We start from the raw sequence: 22,976 nt of genomic DNA, 5'->3' as shown, positions 1-22,976 counted from the left end.
CCGTCAGAGGCAGGATGCCCCAATGGCTAGACATGAGCCTCCGGGCCCTCCCAGGGCTTATTGTTCCCGGTGGGTTGCACTAGAACCCTGAAGTGAAGGTCTAGAGGCAGGTTGGCTCAGGGTCACTTAGAATCCTCTAAGAACAAGGGAAAAAGCAGGGAGAGGAAGATGGTGTATATATACACGTGACATGTATTTTTAAATTCAGGGTGGCAGCACCAAAGAGATTAGCCATCGCTAATTTGAAACCTTAAAAGATGATGGTGGGTGGCGATAGTGATGTCGGTGATGGCGGTGGTGCGTGGTGATGGTGTTGGAGATGGTGATGGTGATGACGGTAGTGATGATGATGACAGTGGTGATGGTAATAGAGGTGGGGTGATGACAGGTAGTGCATTTTATGGAGAACTCCCTGTGCCTGGCACTGTGCTGGATTCTTTATAAGTACTTATGTCTTTTAATTCTCAAAGCCACTCTATGAGGCAAGAAACATTCTCACCCTCAGTTTATGAAGAGAAAAATGAGAATCAAAGAGGGTAAATAACGGGCCCAGGCCCTCTGCCTATAAGTGGTGAATGCAGGATTTTAATGCAGGTGGTCTACCTTCGGGGTCCCTGCTTGAACCCTTGAGTCACAGCCCCTGCCAAAACCACTGAGCCAGGGCAAGGTGGAACCCTGCAGGCTGGCTGGGGTGGCGGAGGGAGGGTAGGGGTGTCTCGGGGGTGCATCCGCGTTCCCGTGGATCTGGACCAGGCCGCCCCTCCACACGCTTACCCCGGAGCCAGGCTGTGCTGGACGGAGGATGAGTGAGAGGACCGTTAGGGAGTCACTCCGATCTGGGAGCCAGTGGAAGGTTCTCTGGGCAGGCCTGGACCTGCATTTTGCCTTCCCCGACCCTGCAGATTTCAGGCAGCCCATCTGTCTCCAAAGGTCCTGTCTGCTGAACCATCTCCGCAGAAGTGACCTGGGGCCCCGGACAGCCTGGGACTACACGGATGCACCCTGAAACTGGAAGCAATGCCAAACAGGGTTTCTCACGTGGAAAATCTGGTTGGAGATTTTGGCGGAGCTCCGGAAATCCCAGGCAATAATGGTGCGGTCGGCAGAGTCCCGGCTCGAAGCATCTGTGCTGCTCAGAAACTCGGAGCCTTCCCGGAGGAAGAGGATGTCCAGGGTCTGCTGGATGGTGGCCTTGTAGCTTCTCACCACCTGCAAGAGTGGGCACCCGTCATGCCGGTGGGCCCCAGGGGTACAGGGCGGGTGCCACAGACAGGGACAAGGAGGGCTGCTGAGTGCCCCGAGGGCTGGAGAGTTTGGAGAGGCTGGTGCTGGAAAATGCGCCCCCAGGCTGAGGAGCCCAAGCGTGGAGGTGGGGCTGCTGCGGGGTGACCTCAGGCCCTGCCCCGTGATACCTCCACAGTGGGCAGTCCTCCGCGTCCCCTCCCCACACCCACTGGTGCATGGGTGCAGGGAGGCATGAAGATCTCCCCAGTCAGACTGGTCCCCTGGAGAGCAGCGGGGGTCCAGCGAAGGAGAGCTTAGGGAAGGGCCCACGCCTAGCCCAGGGCACCTAAAGGCACCAGTGATGCCCAGCAATACCAGGGCCATACTCTGTGCGAGGGTCTTGCTTCTGAAGAGGTCACGTAATTCACAGCTTTCAAAGCCTAACGTCCCTGGAGTGATAAGTGCATCGTGGGAGCCAGTGTTCTCGAGCCCACGGAGCCAGAACCGCAGCATGTAAGTTAGCTTTAAAGACACTCTTTCTTTCTTACGTCATCACCAACATTCCACAGCCTCCTGTCTCTAAACTAACACAATCAAGCGGCCAGCTGCTGTCCCGCTTCCTTCAGGGCGTTTTCTCACCTGAACCTTCAAGCCTACAGCAACTGGGCTGGGCAGGGGCAGGGTGGAGGCCCCAGCACCCGGACTAACACGCACCTCCATGCAGTAAACTCCTGGGCAACACGACTTCAAATTGCAATAGTGAGCAACAGGCCGCGGGCCCAGTGCCTCGGGCCCGCCTGCCGGGTCTGGCGGCCTGTTTACCAGCTCCCAGGGCGCCACCATGTGGCCACATTATAAACACAGCTCTCTGGCACCTCGGCAGCCGGCCGTGAAATGAGCTGTCTTCACACTTACTTAAAAACTGGAGTTTAGGGATTCCCTGGTGGCGTAGTGGTTAAGAATCTGCCTGAGAAGACAGGGTACATGGGTTTGAGCCCTGGTCCCTGAAGATCCCACATGCCGCAGGGCAACTCAGCCCGTACGCCACTGCTACTGAAGCCTGGGGCACCTAGAGCCCATGCTCTGCAGCAAGAGAAGCCACCGCAGTGAGAAGCCCGCGCACACCAAGGAAGAGTAGCCCCCGCTCACCACAACTAGAGAAAGCCCACGCGCAGCAACGAAGACCCAAAGCAGCCAAAGATAAATAAATAAACATAATTTTAAATAGTAAATATCTAAAAAAATAAAATAAAAACTGGAGTTTACAAACTTTCAAAATGTTTCAGACATAGATCTTCTATCATCCTCTTTCAAATATATATAAGTCAAATTCACATTAAATGCAGCACTCCATAAATCCAATTTAGACAGAGGGGTATTTTGAGACCCATTCTCCAGATGAGGAACACTGAGGCTCAGAGAGATGCAGGGATTTTCTCCAGGGCGCAGGGCCAGGGTGTGGTGCTTCTCTGGGGCCCACATCCCCATCTCCTGCTGGCCAAGTCCTGCCTCAGTAAACGCTGGGGCAAATTCCTGGTGGAGGGTGGGGAACAAACGATTACCTTCTCTGAGCCTTTTCAGAAGCAGCCCTCAGCTAGGGCGATTTCAGGGTGGGCCCCCTGGAGCCTGAGGCGTAGTCCAGGGGTAGAAAAGTGAGGGCAGTCCTGCAGGCCTCTGAACACTGGCCAGCCTGTGTAGCTGCGCCCCAGGCAGCGTGGAACTGCCCACCTTCCTCCCTCCCTTCCTCTCCCACTCTGTGCACCAGGATCCCACATGCCCGCTTTGCCCTCCCAGGTAGCCATGAGTCTCCTGGAGTGTGGACTGGAAGGAAAGTTCCAGAGCCCCCGCCAGGAGGGGCATAGGAGCCGTGCTGCTGGCAGATGCTCTGGCCTGCCCAGCCTGGAGCTGCGGCAGCGGTCTAGGGCCTGGGAGGGGACGTGGACCACCAGAGTCTCCAACACGTGCTCTGAGAAGTGCACAACATCCCGACTCAAAGAACAGCGCCGTCCCAGGGCAGGGTTTGGAATCTGCTCTGGTGGGAAGAGAAGGGAGGGGAGGGAGCAAGGCCCGTCATCACGGCTCCAGATCCATCCCCACCTCCCATCCCCAGTGCCACGGTCACCTCTGACTTAAACCACCCTCTCCACCAGCAGCCCCAGGCCTCCATCTGCCAAGGCCACGTGGGGCCTGAAGGCCTTCCTGCCGCCTTTCCCGACGCCCTCCCCATCACCACAGTCCAGGCGAGGAGCAGGGAATCAAGGGAGAGTGATAAGTCCGGCCCAACTCACGTCCCTAGATGTGGCCTGTGCACTGAGGCGCGTCTCCTCCCGGGCGGCGGGGACACAGCCCCAAGAGGCCATAGGGAGTGGCTGCCGATGGGCAGGACCGTGACATCTGTGGGCACCTGAGCCCCTCTCCAGCGGCGGCACCTGGATCCCCACACGCACTTGGAAAACACACTGACCCAGGAAAGCCTGGAGGAAGAGGAGGGCCCGTTGAGTTCCAGCCACAGGCCGGGGGTTTCACAGAAATCATCTCCTGATGGCAGCAGGGGGCAGCTGCTCCCAGAGGGCGGTGCGAAGGCCCAGAGAAGCAACGTGCCACGGGTCCTCGGCCTGTCCCCGGCAGAACCACCCACATGCCCACCGACACACCACCTGCCTTTTCCAGGAGAACGAAAACCCTCGTTCTGTACACTTCCTGAGAATGGATGGAAATGGCCCAATTCATTAGGGCGTCGTAAAATCGAATGGCCGGGAAACAAGCCGTGTTACGGGCGATCCCTGCCAACAGTGCTGCTGTAAGTGGAAGGCTGACCTTTGAAGTGATTGCCGCCGAACATGATTTACTTGCCTTCACAACTGCTGCTGCCCCGGGAAAGAGCAGGGGAGCCATTTGTGTGTCTAGCTGGTGGGTTTTATGGCAAACTTAATTACACCGACAGCTGGTACGTCCCATCCCAGGGGCGTGGGACAGCGCTACAGGGCCTAACTAGCTGGAACCGGAGGGAACCTCACTCAGACCCTTCTGGCAACCAGGGCCTCTGTCGGCAGACAGTTGCAGACACTTGGCCAAAAGTCTACAGCTTTGGGAAAAATGGAAGACGTGATCAAGACACATTCAGGTGTGATGAAAATCACCTAATATCCTTAAAATCTTGTCTGCTTGGCCCACCAAACAGACCTCCGAAGGCTCGCCTTTCCCTTCCCCGGGCCGTGCCACTTCCGAGGTGCGCGGGGTTGGGGGGCAGGCTCCGGTCCTGGCCCGCTGCTGACTCACTGTGTGCCTGGGGCATCCCTGCCCGCTCCGCGGCTGGTTTTGAGTCATCACCACCAGGGGCCTGGACTGGACAACAAGCCAGCCTCTCGCGTCTATGCGCTGCTGGACCCCAGAAAGAGGGAGGCTGGGGGCCCAGCTCCCCCCTCCCCTCCACCCCGGCCAGTCCTCTGTACCCAAGCCTGGAGGGAAAATGAGGGAGACACTGCTCTGGGCCCCCCAGGACGGCCGAGGCCACCTGCCCGCCCTACAGGACTGTGAGTTCCTGGGGACAGACGCCTGTCACATTTCTGGGACATCCTTGGCCAGGACTGGGTCTGCACACTGCAGGCATCAGTAAGTTGTGCTGAATTAAGGGCTGGATAAGTGAATGAGCAGATAACCAAATGGACGGACGAACGAAAGGACAACTTGAAAGGCCTCTGGCTGCCAGTAACAGGCGGGCCCTTGGGGCTGAGGCAATGCATGTGGACCTGCTGCCACTGGCTCCAGCAGGCGCCCTGGGAGATGATGTTCATTCACGGGGCCCTCCACAGCCCTCGGCGTGGAGACAAGGACACCTCATCCGCCAAGGACCTCCAAGACCGTGGAGGGGGGAGGGGAGGGAAGGGCTCAGCGCATGCATGCCACCACCAGACGTCCGGAGGCGGGAGGGCCAAGCTCTCAGGCAGACACCCGGGTATCTCAGCCTGATGGCCTATCACTGGCTGCGCGCCGCTGGGCAGGCAGCTCACCTCTCAGCGCTTCAGTCTCCACACCTATAAGGTGGGGCTAATAGCAGGACCTAGAGCTTGGGCGTGAAGGACGGTGACAGGCCTGGCCAAGAGGCCAACACACAGCAGATGCTCACAAACCTCTTCCCAGGCCGGCCAGAGCTAGTCCCTGGGATGGGGCTGGGGGTCCTTGGGCAAGTCCCTTCTCCCCAGATTTCAATTCCTTCCCCTTGAATGTATTGGCCTCTTCAAATTCTAAGATGCGAGGAGTCTCTGCACAATGGCAAACTGGAGAGGTGAGTAGAGAGCCCCTTTCTATGGTTTAAAATCACACAAGTAAAAGTAGCCAATCACATGGGATAGTGTACACCTAAAGTGCTCTGTGGGGCTTCCCTGGTGGCGCAGTGGTTGAGAGTCCGCCTGCCGATGCAGGGGACACGGGTTCGTGCCCTGGTCCGGGAAGATCCCACATGCCGCAGAGCGGCTGGGCCCGTGAGCCATGGCCGCTGAGCCTGCGCGTCCGGAGCCTGTGCTCCGCAACGGGATAGGCCACAACAGTGAGAGGCCCGCGTACCGCAAAAAAAAAAAAAGTGCTCTGTGGATAATTTTTTAAAAAAAACAGAAATTTATATTAAAACAAAAGAAACTATACAAGTATGAAAAAAGAGTATGACTGAATTTTTGTACAATCTGAGAGTAGGGGAAACTTTCCTGGTCATTACGCCAAGGCCAGAGCAATAAAAGAAAAGATGCATAAATCTGGCTACATGAAAATAATAGTAGTAGTAATAATAATAATAAACATTATTGCACGGCATAAAAAACAGGTAAATAATTAAGAAAAATAAAAAAGACAAATGGGAGAGATATTTGCAACTTATATTAGAGGCAAAGGTCACTGTCCCTAGTACACAGACAGGGTCTAAAAATCAATGAAAAAGACCAAGAGCTCTACAGAAAAATGGGCAAGAGAAGTGAACAGAGAGTTCATATGAGAGGGAATGTAACTGGTCCTTCAATCTTGCTCATAAGAAATGAAATTTTAAATGACATGGAGATATCATTTCTTACTTGTCAGATTAGAAAAGCCAGAAGTTTGACAACACACTCTGTTAGGTGGCTGTTGGGCATTACTTACTTTGCACACTGCTGACAGAAATGCAAAATGGTACGGTCCCTATGGAGAAAATTCGGGTGACACCAAGCAAAGCAGCAGGTGCCTTGTTACTCGGCAATATACATAACCCAGCAAACCAACTTGTAGGAACTGACCCCGAAGTTACAGCAGCAAACACCAGAAAACACAAGCACAAGGCCGCTGAAAGCAGCACTACCTGTAAAATTAAAAAGCAGAAATAACCCAAATGTACAAGAAGGGACCAGTTAAACAGACATCAGTCCAGACACACTCTGGAATACCATGTGTGCTGCTGTAAAAAAGAGGCCCATCTCCCCGCCTGCTGTGGGCTGGCTTCCAGGAGGTACTGCTCAGTGCAAAAGCAAGGTGGAGAGCAAAAGGGCGTACAGCAAATACGAGAGGTTTGTGTTTGCTTCCATAAAAAACAGTAGAAAGATAAACCAGAAACTAAATAAATAAATCAGTCAGACTGCCTCTAGAGGGGAGAGGACAGAATGGGGGAGACAGGGCTGGAGGCAGAAAGTAGAGGCTTTCTGTAGAGGGGCAGACAGTAAATATCTTAGGATTTGGAAGCTACATTTAGTCACTTGCATTCTCTTCTGTGTGTGTGTGTGTGTGTGTGTGTGTGTTACAGCCATTTAAAAATGTAAGAATCATTCTTAACTCAAGGACCATACAAAAACAGGCCGTAGGCCAGACTGGGCCCATGGGCTGTAGTTTTCCAATCCCTTCTCCAGAACCATGTACATATTTTATAAAATTATACAACAAAATTAACTTAAAAAGCAGGCTCTAAAATGTGAAAGCAAAATTAAGCAAATGAAACTAAACATGTATTGAGTTGGTAGCTTAATCACACAAATGGGGTTTATTTTAAGAGACATTAAAGCATAGTAGTTTAAGGCAGATCCTCAGTTGAATATACATTATGAACAGAAAACCAGTAATCTGATGGTAAACCCTAATTGGATATACCTTACGGACAAAAAGAACTGTGAGAAATCTTCAATTGTTTTCAGTCATTACATTGCTAGTGTCCACATACACCCAAAAAATTGTGGTAAGGAAGACAGAAATAAAATTTTTCAGTTTAAAAGAGATCAAAAACATATAAAAACAAAGAAGCTAAAGAAAAATTCTGTAATGCTAAATTTGAATTGGACAAGTCAGCATAAACAATGATATATTTTTTTCTTAACAAGAAAAACATTTCTTAGCTCTGTCCACAGAAGAAGTCTAGAAACAATGACCAACCACAACACTCAGATTCTGGTCTCTAAACCCACAAGTGACACAGATGACAGAGCAAGGCATTACAATGGTCATCACAGCTATACATAACATATGTTTAAGAAGGTAGAAGGAAGACTGAGCAAGGTTAGTAGAGACATGGAGGATGTATGAGCCCCTCACTGAATTTCTAAAGATGAAATGCACAATGTTTGAGGAAAAGCTATATTAGATGGGATTAACATCAGATGAGACATTGCAAAAGAGAACATTACTGAAACTAGAGGACATAGCAATGGAAAATTCCAAAACATACTGGAGAGAAAAAAGACTGAATTTTTAAAACGAACAAAATCTAGTTTTAAACCAAAATGGAGCAAACCCACTATGGTCTCTCACTCTCTTTCATAAATTACAACTAAAAACTCTGGATGAAATTCAAGAAGCAACTACCTGAAGATTCTGAAAAGTAAATAACAGCTGATAGGTTGAAGAGGGAAGTCAAAATTTGAAGAAAGACCCATATGACAGGTAAGGTTCTAGTTTTTTGTTTTAGTTTTTACTTTGGGGGTTTGGGGGAGTTTTTTTGTCTTTTAACTCCTGGTGTTGACCCACAGATAGACTGAATCAAGGAATTACACAGTAGACATGGACAGCAAAGCTTCTGAACTAAATCCATCATCCTGGCCAGAGGAACAAGAAAGTGGGTCCTTGTAAGCCAGAGAGTATCGGGTGAAATTTTTAAAATATCTCCTTGCTCTCCTAGCCCTGCCCTGATGCCAATCCCAACAGCTCTGGCAGTGCAGCACAAATACCTAAAAACCAGAAGGGAAAAAAACCTGAATAGAAGAACTGGGAAAAGGGACGGAAATTCATGTTATTTTTTCCTCTATCTTCTCTGGCCCATTTGCTTTGAAAGGGATCCCGGTTATGGACACTGTGTGACAAGGGAGAAGGCTAACATTCTGAAAGAACTCCATTGCTCTGGGCAGAAGAACCAGGAAAGGAGGCCCAGGGAGCCAGGCAGTGTGGGTGAAATTCCAAAGAGGAGATAGCTGAGAAGGGAATCCTCTACTTCTGTATATGAACTGACACACATCCCAGGACAATCCCTAAGCTACATGTGCATGGAACATGGCCAAAGGGGCACAGCTAAAGCTTTGAGAAGTGGAGTACCATATAACTGCTGCCTCAGTCCGAAACTAACCCTTTAGTGGCTCCGCATAACACAGGTTTTTTTTTTTTTTTTTTTTTTGCGGTACACGGGCCTCTCACTGTTGTGGCCTCTCCCATTGCGGAGCACAGGCTCCAGACGCGCAGGCTCAGCGGCCATGGCTCACGGGCCCAGCCGCTCCACGGCATGTGGGATCTTCCCAGACCAGGGCACGAACCCATGTCCCCTGCATCGGCAGGCGGACTCTCAATCACTGCGCCACCAGGGAAGCCCTAACACAGGTTTTTAATACAGAACTGAAAATGGAGCCACTGACCACAGGAGATAAGGAACTTGCAATATGAATCTAGCAGGTTTGGTTGCCTGTTAAGACAAACAAATCACTATTCTCTACAGGATTTTAATAGGACCCAGGATCTTACAACATAATGTTCAAAATATTCAGGATATATTCTGAAATTACTTGACACACAAAAACCAGGAAAATGTAAACAGTACCCTTGAGAAAAGAGAAACCATAGATGTCAACCCTGAAGTGACCCAGATGTTTGACCCATATTATCAGACACATTTAAACAGCTATTAAATAATAATCATCAATAAGATAAACACCCTTGAAATAAATGGAGAGGTGATTTCAACAGAGAAACAGAAATTATATATATACTTTTAAGTAGCAATTTTAGAACGAAAAAAAAATTTTTTAATCATGGGATAAGCACAATAACAAAATGGAAGTGACAAAAGAAAGACTTAGTGAACGTTGAAAAGGATCAATAGAAATAATTCAATCTAAAGAAAAAATAAGCAAAGACTTAGGAACCTGTGAGATAATATCAGAAGCTTAAATATTTTTGTCAATGGAGTTCCTGAAGGAGAGGGAAAAGAGAGCAGTGCAGAAAAGAAATACTGACTGAACATGCCCAAATTTGGCGAAAGGCATAAATTTAGAGTCAAGAGATTCAGCAAGCCACAAAGAGGGTAAAAATCAAAGAAATCCAAGCCCTGACACACCACAATCCAACTGCTGAAAACCTCAAAGAAAAAAATCTTGAAAGCACCTGGGGAAAAAATGAACCATTATATGAACGACAATTTAAATGCTGTGGATTTCTCATCAGAAACTATGGAGGTTAAAAGGCAGTGGGACATACTGAAAATGGTGAAAGAAAGGAGTGTCAACCCAGAATTTTATAGACAGTAAAAATATCCTTCAGGAATGAAGGTGAAATAAAGACCATGACAGATGAAAAAAAACTAAGAGAATTTGTCATCAGGAGACCTGCTCTATTTAAAACAAGCGCTAAAGGAAGTTCTTCAAGTTGAAGAGAAATAATAGCAGAGGAAAACTTGGGACTTCGGGAATGAAGGAAGAACAACAGAAATGGCATACGATTGGGCAAATATAAAAGGTCATTTTTCTCCAGTTAAATTCTTTAAAATATGCATGACTGTTGAAAACAAAAATTCTAAGTCCTTAAGGCAGAAAGAAAACTATACCAGACTTGAATCTACACAAGAGGATGAAAAGCAGCAAAAAAAGGTAAATACGAAGGGAAATAAAAAATGCTTTTCTATTATTAAAATATTTTTAAGATAACTTGCTGTTTTTAGCAAAAATAATAACAATGTATTGTAGGGGATTGTAATATATGTACAAGTAAAATTTATGCCAAAAATAGCACAAAGACCCTGAGGGGTAAAATTGAACATCTGTATATTGTTCCAAGGTCCTCATACAATACAAAAAGAGTTAAGACTTGAAGGTAGACTGATGAGATGAAAATATATATTATAAACTCTAAAGCAACCACTAAAAATAAACCACAACACAAATCCACAGATGATAAAGCAACAAAGGAGATAAGAAGGAAATCACAAAATAAAAGCTAAATTAATCTATAAGGAAACCATAAAAACAAAAAAAGGAGAAAAAGGAATAGATGGAACAAACAAAAAACAATAGCAAGATGCTAGATTTAAACCCAGCCATATCAAAAATTACATTAAATTAAAATAGGGTAAATACACAAGTCAAAGGAAAAGATTGTTACATAGAATTAAAATGAAAGAGCAATACCCAACTAAATGCTGTCTATAAGAAACATGTTTTAAAAATAAAGACACAAATAGCTTAAAGTAAAAAGATGAAAAAGATATACCATGCTAACAGTAATCAAAATAAACCAAGAATGCCTGTTAGTAACAGACAAAGTAGATTTCACAGTAAAAAATATTTTCAGGGATGAAAAGGGTCCTTCACAATGATAAAAGAATCAATTCATCAGGATAACACAACAATCCTAAATGTTTATGCACCTGATAACAGGGCTTCAAAATAAGTGACAGGAAACTAACAGAACTTAAAAAGTAAATTAGACAAATTTACACTTATAGTCACAAATTTCAACTAGGTGCTCATAACTAACAGAACAAATACAAATATCAGAAAGGATACAGAATACTTGAATAACACTATTAAACAACTTGAGATAATTGACATTTATAGAACATTGCACACAACACAGTAGAATATACATTATTTCCAAATGCACACAGAGCATTTACCAAAATAGACCATGTTATAGGACATCAAACAAAATTTCAATAAATTTAAAAGGATTCAAACATACAATGTATGTTTTGTGACCACAATGGAGTTAAATTAGAAATCACTAACAGGTATGTAGAAATTTCCCAAGTATTTGTAATCTAAACACTCTTAAATAATCCATGAATCAAGAAGAAATACAAAACGTAATTAGAAAGTATTTTTAACTGAATGAAAATGAAAAACAATATGTCAACAGTTGTGTAATGCAGCTGCAAAACCTAGAGGAAAATTAAAAGTACTGAACATCTATAATAGAAAAGAATAAAAATCCCAAAATAATGACCTCAACTTCCACTTTATGATGGAAAAAAATGATAAACCTAAGTTTTAAGCAGAAAAAAAAATGTTTAAAAGCAAAATTGATCACTTTTTTAAATAAAAGAAATAGAGAAAAATCAGGGCATCCCTGGTGACCCAGTGGTTAAGAATATGCCTGCTAATGCAGAGGACATGGGTTCAATTCCTGGTCCGGGAAGATCCCACATGCCGCAGAGCAACAAAGCCCATGCACCACAACTACTGAGCCTGTGCTCTAGAGCCCGCGAGCCACAACTACTGAAGCCCATGCACCTACAGCCCATGCTCCGCAACAAGAGAAGCCACCCAATGACAAGCCCACAAACCACAATGAAGAGTAGCCCCCTCTCCCCTCAACTAGAGAAAGCCCATGTGCAGCAACAAAGACCCAACAAAGCCAAAATTAAATAAATAAATATATTAAAAACAAGAAATAGAGAAAAATCAATGATACAAAAATGTATACTTAAAAAAAATCAACAAAATTGATAAATCTCTATCCAGACTGATCAGAGGAAAAAGAGAAAAGACTCAAATTACCAATATCAGGAATGAGAGAAATGAGGTGACATCACTACAGATTATACAGATATTTTTTAAATAATTAAAATAGTATGAAAAACTTTATGTCAAAGAGATAACTTTGATGAAATGGATAAATTTCTTGAAGGATACAAACTACTAAAGGTCACTCAAAGAGAAACAGAAAATTGGAATAACCTTATATTTACTAAATAAATTTATTTGAGGTTTCAAATCTTCCCGCAAAGAAAATTTCAGGCCAAGCCAGTCTCATCACTAGTCAATTCTAGCAAATATTTATGGAATAAATAATATCAATTATACACGAACTCTTCCAGAAAACTGAAGAGAAAGGAAAACTTCCCAAATTACTTATGAGGCCAGAATTACTCTGATACCCAAACCAGACAAAGATATTATAAGAAAAATATAGATCAATACCCCTGATGAACATACATTAAAAATTCTTAACACATTTTACCTAATAGAATCCCATAAAGATATAAAGAAGATAATGTATCATAATAAAGTGAGATTTATCCCAGTAATACAATGTTGTTTTAATATTTGAAAATCTATCAAGAAATTCCACCATATTAACAAAATAGAAAAACCACACTATCCCTTCAATAGATGTGAGAAAGGCATTTGACAAAATCCAACGTTTATTCATGATAAAAAATCTCAACAAACTAGGAATAAAAGGGGATGTCCTCAAACTGCTAGGGGCATCTACCGAAAAATACTACAGTTAACATCATATGTAACTATGAAAAAGAATGAAATTTTTTTTTCTAAGATTGGAAAGGCAAGTATGTCCAGTCTCACTACTTCTAAGTCAACACTGTTCTAGAGGTTTGAGCCAGTGCAATAAGGTAACAGGAGGAAGAAGGAAAGAAGAAATTACATCCAAATTAGAAAAGAAGAATTAAAGCTGCCTTTATTCACAGACGACATGATCATCTTTGCAGAAATAGAACCTACAAAGAAGCAACTAGAACTAATAAATGAGCTTACCACAGTTGCAGAATTCAAGGTAAATATACAAATATCCACTATATTTCTATATTCTAACAATGTATAACCAGAAATTGAAATTGAAAAATACTATTTACAATAGCATAAAAATATATAAATACTTAGGGATAAATCTAAACAAAAACAATGTGATGGAGTTGTACAATAAAAACTACAAAACATTGGTGAGAAAAAATAAAGGTTTAAACATATGGAGAAATATACTATGATTATGGATTGGAAGACTTGAAGTTAAGAATTCAGTGCTGACATTCACAGAAAGACAGACAAGATGAAAAGGCAGAGGGCTATGTACCAGATGAAGAAACAAGATAAAACCCCAGAAAAACAACTAAATGAAGTGGAGATAGGCAACCTTCCAGAAAAAGAATTCAGAATAATGATAGTGAAGATGATCCAGGACCTTGTCAAAAGAATGGAGGCAAAGATCGAGAAGATGCAAGAAATGTTTAACAAAGACCTAGAAGAATTAAAGAACAAACAAACAGAGATGAACAATACAATAACTGAAATGAAAACTACACTAGAAAGGATCAATAGCAGAACTGAGGCAGAAGAACGGATAAGTGACCTGGACGACAGAATGGTGGAATTCACTGCTGCAGAACAGAATAAAGAAAAAAGAATGAAAAGAAATGAAGACAGCCTAAGAGACCTCTGGGACAACATTAAACACAACAACATTCGCATTGTAGGGGTAGCAGAAGGAGAAGAGACAGAGAAAGGACCAGAGAAAATATCTGAAGAGATTACAGTTGAAAACTTCCCTAACATGGGAAAGGAAATAGCCACCCAAGTCCAGGAAGCGCAGTGAGTCCCATACAGGATAAACCCAGGGAGAAACACGCCGAGACACATAGTAATCAAATTGGCAAAAATTAAAGACAAAGACAAATTATTGAAAGCAGCAAGGGAAAAATGACAAATACCATACAAGGGAACTCCCATAAGGTTAACAGCTGATTTCTCAGCAGAAACTCTACAAGCCAGAAGGGAGTGGCACGATATACTTAAAGTGATGAAAGGGAAGAACCTACAACCAAGATTACTCTACCTGGCAAGGATCTCATTCAGATTCGATGGAGAAATCAAAAGCTTTACAGACAAGCAAAAGCTAAGAGAATTCAGCACCACCAAACCAGCTCTACAACAAATGCTAAAGGAATTCTCTAAGTGGGAAACACAAGAGAAGAAAAGGACCTACAAAAACAAACCCAAAACAATTAAGAAAATGGTCATAGGAACATACATATCGATAATTACCTTAAACATGAACGGATTAAATGCTCCAACCAAAAGACACAGCCTTGCTGAATGGGTACAAAAACAAGATGCATATATATGCTGTCTACAAAAGACCCACTTCAGACCTAGGGACACATACAGACTGAAAGTGAGGGGATGGAAAAAGATATTCCGTGCCAATGGAAATCAAAAGAAAGCTGGAGTAGCAATACTCATATCAGATAAAATAGACTTTAAAATAAAGAATGTTACAAGAGACAAGGAAGGACACTACCTAATGATCAAGGGATCAATCCAAGAAGAAGATATAACAATTATAAATATATATGCACCCAACATAGGAGCACCTCAATACATAAGGCAACTGCTCACAGCTATAAAAGAGGAAATCGACAGTAACACAATATTAGTGGGGGACTTTAACACCTCACTTACACCAATGGACAGATCATCCAAAATGAAAATAAATAAGGAAACAGAAGCTTTAAATGACACAATAGACCAGATAGATTTAATTGATATTTATAGGACATTCCATCCAAAAACAGCAGATTACACTTTCTTCTCAAGTGTGCATGGAACATTCTCCAGGATAGATCACATCTTGGGTCACAAATCAAGCCTCAGTGAATTTAAGAAAATTGAAATCATATCAAGCATCTTTTCTGACCATAACACTATGAGATTAGAAATGAATTACAGGGAAAAAAACCTAAAAACACAAACACATGGAGGCTAAACAATACATTACTAAATAACCAAGAGATCACTGAAGAAATCAAAGAGGAAATAAAAAAATACCTAGAGACAAATGACAATGAAAATGCGACGATCCAAAAACTATGGGATGCAGCAAAAGCAGTTCTAAGAGGGAAGTTTATAGCTATACAAGCCTACCTCAAGAAACGAGAAAAATCTCAAATAAACAATCTAACCTTACACCTAAAGGAACTAGAGAAAGAAGAACACACAAAACCCAAAGTTAGCAGAAGGAAAGAAATCATAACAATCAGAGCAGAAATAATTGAAATAGAAACAAAGAAAACAATAGCAAAGATCAATAACACTAAAAGCTGGTTCTTTGAGAAAATAAACAAAATTGATAAACCATTAGCCAGACTCATCAAGAGGGAGAGGACTCAAATCAATAAAATTAGAAATGAAAAAGGAGAAGTTACAACAGACACCGCAGAAATACAAAGCATCCTAAGAGACTACTACAAGCAACTCTATGCCAATAAAATGGACAACCTGGAAGAAATGGACAAATTCTTAGAAAGGTATAACCTTCCAAGACTGAACCAGGAAGAAATAGAAAATATGAACAGACCAATCACAAGCACTGAAATTGAAATTGTGATTAAAAATCTTCCAACAGGGCTTCCCTGGTGGCGCAGCGGTTAAGAATCTGCCTGCCAACGCAGGGGACATGGGTTCAAGCCCTGGTCCGGGAAGATCCCACATGCCGCGGAGCAACTAAGCCCGTGCGCCACGACTACTGAGCCTGCACTCTAGAGCCCACGAGCCACAAGGACTGAAGCCCGCGTGCCTAGAGCCTGTGCTCCACAAGAGAAGCCACCACAATGAGAAGCCTGCGTGTGCAACAAAGAGTAGCCCCCCGCTCACTGCAACTAGACAAAGCCCGCACGCAGCAACGAAGACCCAATGCGGCCATAAATAAATAAATGATAAAAAACAAAAAACAAAAAACAAACAAACAAAAAATCTTCCAACAAACAAAAGTCCTGGACCAGATGGCTTCATAGGTGAATTCTATCAAACATTTAGAGAAGAGCTAACACCCATCCTTCTCAAACTCTTCCAAAAAATTGCAGAGGAAGGAACACTCCCAAACTCATTCTATGAGGCCACCATCACCCTGATACCAAAACCAGACAAAGGTACTACAAAAAAAGAAAACTACAGACCAATATCACTGATGAATATAGATGCAAAAATCCTCAACAAAATACTAGCAAACAGAATCCAAGAACACATTAAAAGGATCATACACCATGATCAAGTGGGATTTATCCCAGGGATGCAAGGATTCTTCAATATTCGCAAATCAATCAATGTGATACACCATACTAACAAATTGAAGAATAAAAAACCATACGATCATCTCAATAGATGCAGAAAAAGCTTTTGACAAAATTCAACACCCATTTATGATAAAAACTCTCCAGAAAGTGTGCATAGAGGGAACCTACCTAAACATAATAAAGGCCATATACGACAAACCCACAGCAAACATCATTCTCAATGGTGAAAAACTGAAAGCATTTCCTCTAAGATCAGGAACAAGACAAGAATGTCCACTCTCAACACTGTTATTCAACACAGTTTTGGAAGTCCTAGCCATGGCAATCAGAGAAGAAAAAGAAATAAAAGGAATACAAATTGGAAAAGAAGAAGTAAAACTGTCACTGTTTGCAGATGACATGATACTATACATAAAGAATCCTAAAAATGCCACCAGAAAACTACTAGAGCTAATCAATGAATTTGGTAAAGTTGCAGGATACAAAATTAATGCACAGAAATCTCTTGCATTCCTATACACTAATGATGAAAAATCTGAAAGAGAAATTAAGGAAACACTCCCATTTACCATTAGCAACAAAAAGAATAAAATACCTAGGAATAAACCTACCTAGGGAGACAAAAGACCTGTATGCAGAAAACTATAAGACACTGATGAAAGAAATTAAAGATGACACCAACAGATGGAGAGATATACCATGTTCTTGGATTGGAAGAATCAATATTGTGAAAATGACTATACTACCCAAAGCAATCTACAGATTCAATGCAATCCCTATCAAATTACCAATGGCAGTTTTTACAGAACTAGAACAAAAAGTCTTAAAATTTGTATGGAGACACAAAAGACCCCCAATAGCCAAAGCAGTCTTGAGGGAAAAAAACGGAGCTGGAGGAATCAGACTCCCTGACTTCAGACTATACTACAAAGCTACAGTAATCAAGACAATATGGTACTGGCACAAAAACAGAAACATAGATCAATGGAATAAGACAGAAAGCCCAGAGATAAACCCATGCACCTATGGTCAACTAATCTATGACAAAGGAGGCAAGGATATACAATGGAGAAAAGACAGTCTCTTCAATAAGTGGTGCTGGGAAAACTGGACAGCTACATGAAACAGAATGAAATTAGAACACTCCCTAACACCATACACAAAAATAAACTCAAAATGGATTCGAGACCTAAATGTAAGACCAAACACTATAAAACTCTTAGAGGAAAACATAGGAAGAACACTCTTTGACATAAATCACAGCAAGATCTTTTTTGATCCACCTCCTAGAGTAATGGAAATAAAACCAAACATAAACAAATGGGACCTAATGAAACTGCAAAGCTTTTCACAGCAAAGGAAACCATAAATAAGATGAAAAGACAACCCTCACAACAGGAGAAAATATTTGCAAATGAACCAACAGACAAAGGATTAATCTCCAAAATATATAAACAACTCATGCAGCTCAATATTAAAGAAACAAACAACCCAATCCAAAAATGGGCAGAAGACCTAAACAGACATTTCTCCAAAGAAGACATAAAGATGGCCAAGAAGCACACGAAAAGCTGCTCAACATCACTAATTATTAGAGAAATGCAAATCAAAACTACAATGAGGTATCACCTCACACCAGTTAGAATGGCCATCATCAGGAAATCTACAAACAACAAATGCTGGAGAGGGTGTGGAGAAAAGGGAACCCTCTTGCACTGTTGGTGGCAGTGTAAATTGATACAGCCACTATGGAGAACAGTACGGAGGGTCCTTAAAAAACTAAAAATAGAATTACCATATGATCCAGCAATCCCACTACTGGGCATATACCCAGAGAAAACCATAATTCAAAAAGACACATGTACCCCAATGTTCATTGCAGCACTATTTACAATAGCCAGGTCATGGAAGCAACCTAAATGCCCATCAACAGACGAATGGATAAAGAAGTTGTGGTACATATATACAATGGAATATTACTCAGCCATAAAGAGGAATGAAATTGGGTCACTTGTTGAGACATGGATGGATCTAGAGACTGTCATACAGAGTGAAGTAAGTCAGAAAGAGAAAAACAAATATCGTATATTAATGCATGTATGTGGAACCTAGAAAAATGGTACAGATGAACCAGTTTGCAGGGCAGAAGTTGAGACACAGATGTAGAGAACAAACCTATGGACACCAAGGAGGAAAGCCGCAGTGGGGTGGGGATGGTGGTGTGATGAATTGGGCGATTGGGGTTGACATGTATACACTGATGTGTATAAAATTGATGACTAATAAGAACCTGCTGTATAAAAAAATAAATAAAATAAAATTCAAAAATTAAAAATAATATATATATATAATGTCCCTTTAGATAGCAATAAGGAGTGCTGGTTGGTTGGTTGGTTGGTTGATTTTTGGAGGAATGGTAATTAAGGTATAAATAAAACTAGGGTAGAGTCCTCCCTCATAAAGCTCACATAAGCTCACATAAGAACACTGAAACAAAACTGTAAGTCAATATAAAAAAAAAAAGAATTCAGTCCTCCTCCAAATTGATCTGTAGATTAAATAAATGCAATATCATTCAACGTTTAAGCAGGCTTTTCTTGTAGAAACTGACAAAGTGATTGTGAAATTGAAATGTAAATGCGAAGAACCTAGAATAGTCAAAACAATTTTGCGAAAGAAAAAAATTGGAAGACTTACACTACCTGATTACAAGACCCATTATAAGATTACAATAATGGAAACAATGGGGTAAAGATAGACAAAGAAAACAATGGAAGTGAAGAGAGAGTTCAAAAAAGACCTACACATATTTAGTCATCTGATTTTCCACAGAGGCATAAAGGCACAGATATTGTTTTCAACAAATGTTACAGGAATATTGAATATCTATATGCAAAACCATTAACTTCCATCCATACCTTGCACCAAAAATAAAAATTAATACAAAATGGACCACAGACTAATATAAAGCCCAAAACTCTACAACTTCTGGAAGTAAACTGCAGCAAATCTTTGTGGCCTTAGGTTAGGCAAAGTTTACTTAGATTGTACACCAATAAGATATGTTGATAAATCGGACTTTACCAAAAATTTTTTAATTTGCTCTTTAAAAAAATAACTGTTATGAGAATGAAAATACAACCTATAGACTGTGAGGAAGTATCTGCATATCACATATGTGATAAACATCTTATATTCTAAATATAAAGAACGCTCAAAACTCAGTATTACAAAAACAAACAGTCCGATTTTTTAAATGAGCAAAAAATCTGAACAAACACTTCATCAAAAAAATCAACAGATGGCAAATAAGTTCATGAAAACATCCTCAACATTGTTAGTCATTAGGGAAATGCAAATCAAAACCACAGTGAGATACCACACTATATATCAGTACATTTTAGAATGTCTAAACTTAGAAAGATTGACCATACCAAATGTTGGCTAAGACAGAGAGCAATGGAATCCTCACAAAATGTTGGTGGGAATGTAAAATAGTGCAATCATTTGGAAAACTGGCAGTTTCTCTAAAAAAGTTACACGTACACCAGCATATGACCCAGACGTTCCAGTCCTAGGTATTTACCCAATGTCTCAGTCAGCTCAGGCTGCCATAACAAAGTTCCATAGACTTGGCGGCTTAACAAGGCAGACATTTATTTTCCCACAGTTCTGGAGGCTGGAAGTCGTAAGATCAAGGTGCCAACAGGGTTGGTTTCTGGGGAGGCCTTTCTCCTTGGCTTGACGATGCTGCCTTCTTGCTGTGTTCCCACGTGGCCTTTTCTCTATGCGGTGCACAGAGAAAGCTCTGCTGATTCTTCCTCTTCTTCTGAGAACACCAGTCCTATTGGTTTAGGGCCTCACTCTTATGACCTCATTTAACCTTAATTATGTCTTTAAAGTCCTGCTTTCAAAATATAGTTACATTAGGGGTTAGGTCTTCAACATACCAGTTTAGTTTGGGGGAAGGGGGCCGGGGGGTGGGGACACAATTCGGCCCATAACACCTAAAGAAATGAAAACATGTGTCCACACAAAGGCATGTACATGAATGGTCATTGTAACTTTGTTTGTAATAACTAAACACTGGAAACAACCCAATGTCCATCAATATGTAAAAAGATACACTGTGGTATATCCTTACAATGGAATACTATTGAATACTTAGCAATATGAAGGAATGAACTATTACTGATACACAACAACATGGATCAATCTCAAAATAATTATGCTGAATGGGAAAAAAAATCACGCAAAATCAAAAATCACCTGCCATACGACCATATTTACACAAAAATTCTAGAAAATGGACACTAACTTACAATGACAGGAAACAAATCAGTGGAGGGGTAGGAGGAAAGCATTATGAAGGGGCACAGAAGCAGCTGAAGGTTATGGATGTATCAATACTTAACCTTGGTTGTGGCGATGGTTTCATGGACATATGTGCATGTCGACACTTATCAAACTGTATCCTTCAGATATGTGCTGTTTATTATATGTGATTTATACTTCTATAAAGGTGTTTTTTTAAAGGGCTGACATGGAAAAAATGAAGGCAAAATAAAGACTTTTTTGATAAACAAAAACTGAGAGAATTCACAACCCGCAAACCTGTACTACAAGAAACGTTAAAGGAAGTTCTTCAGGCTGAAGGGTAATGACAGCAGATTGGTACTCAGATCAACAGGAAGAAATGAAGACCTTACAGCCAATTAAAAAATAAATTGAAAGAAATAATGATAAGAGCAATTTTAGGCCAACAAATCTGACAACTTAGATGAAATGGACAAATTCCTTGAAAGAAAAAAGTTACAAAAATGAGGAAGAAATAGAATACCTGAATAGCCCTATATATATATATTTTTAATTTACTTTTTATATTATATCGGGGTATAGTTGATTTACAATGTTGTGTTAGTTTCAGGTGTACTGCAAAGTGATTCAGTTATCCATATACACATATCCATTCTTTTTCAGATTCTTTTTTTTAAGAAAAAAATTTTAATTAATTAATTTATTCATTTATTTTTGGCTGAGTTGGGTCTCTGCTGTTGTGCATGATCTTTCTCTAGTTGCAGCGAGAGGGGGCCACTCTTCGTTGTGGTGCACGGGCTTCTCATTGTGGTGGCTTGTCTTGTTGCCGAGCACGGGCTCTAGGCACATGGGCTTCAGTAGTTGTGGCATGCGGGCTCAGTAGTTGTGGTTCATGGGCTTAGTTGCTCCGCGGCATGTGGGATCTTCCTGGACCAGGGCTCGAACCCATGTCCCCTGCATTGGCAGGTGGGTTCCTAACCACTGCGCCACCAGGGAAGCCCCCCACCCCCACCTTTCCCCTCTGGTAACCATAAGTTTATTTTTGAAGTCTGTGAGTCTATTTTGTAAATAAGTTCACCTGTATCATTTTTTTTAGATTCCACATATAAGTGATATCATATGATATTTGTCTTTCTCTGTCTGACTTACTTCACTTAGTATGATAATCTCTAGTCTATCCATATTGCTGCAAATGGCACTGTTTCATTCTTTTTTTACAGCTGAGTAATATTCCATTGTATATAGGTACCACATCTTCTTTATCCATTCATCTGTTGATGGACATTTAGGTTGCTTCCATGTCTTGGCTATTGTAAATAGTGTTGCAATGAACACTGGGGTGCATGTGTCTTTTTGAATTATGGTTTTCTCTGGATATATGGCCAAGAGTGGGACTGCTGGATTCTATGGTACTTCTACTTTTAGTTTTTTAAGGAACCTCCATACTGTTTGTTCCCCATAGTAGTTGTACCAATTTACATTCCCACCAATGGTGTAGGAGGGCTCCCTTTTCTCCACACCCTCTCTGCATTTATTTTTTGTAGACTTTTTGATGATGGCCATTGTGACCGGTGTGAGGTAATACCTCACTGTAGTTTACATTTGCATTTCTCTAATAATTAGCAATGTTGAGCATCTTTTCATGTGTCTATTCCATCTGTATGTCTTCTTTAGAGAAACGTCTATTTAGATCTTCAGCCCATTTTTTGATTGGGTGTTTGTTTTTTCGATATTCAGCTGCATGAGCTGTTTGTATATTTTGGAGATAATCCCTCATCAGTGGCTTCCTTTGCTAATATTTTCTCCCATTCTGTGGGCTGTCTTTTCATTTTGTTTATGGTTTCCTTATTTATACTTAAAAAAAAATTATTTTATAAGTAAAAGCCTTCCAACAAAGAAAACCCTGGGTTCAGGTATCTTCACTGGTGAATTCTATCAAACATTAAGAAAGAAATAACACCAATCCTACACAAACATTCAGAAAGTATACAAGGAGAGAACCTTTCTCAATTCATTTTTGGGAGGAAAATATTAACCTCACATCAAAACCAGACAAAGACAACATAAGAAAAAAGTATAAGCCAATAATCATCATGAACATAGATATAAAATCCTTAACAAATTATTAGCAACTAGAATTAAA

At 41.7% G+C, this 22,976-nt stretch overlaps 1 protein-coding gene across 2 annotated transcripts in view; it reads right to left on the bottom strand.

The window, feature by feature from the left end:
- Positions 1-22,976, bottom strand: part of WDR25 (WD repeat domain 25) — a 142,190-nt gene that overhangs the window by 2,540 nt on the left and 116,674 nt on the right. For both annotated transcript variants that reach the window (XM_049706513.1, XM_004262400.4), the window contains exon 5: positions 1,039-1,209. In XM_049706513.1, coding sequence (XP_049562470.1) covers positions 1,039-1,209 — 171 coding nt within the window. The remainder of the gene's footprint in view (positions 1-1,038; positions 1,210-22,976) is intronic.

The sequence above is a fragment of the Orcinus orca genome, chromosome 2 (genome assembly GCF_937001465.1).
Source record: "Orcinus orca chromosome 2, mOrcOrc1.1, whole genome shotgun sequence".
NCBI lineage: Eukaryota > Metazoa > Chordata > Mammalia > Artiodactyla > Delphinidae > Orcinus > Orcinus orca.
Note: the sequence above shows the minus strand (reverse complement) of the source record. Positions and strands in the feature narration are given on the sequence as shown.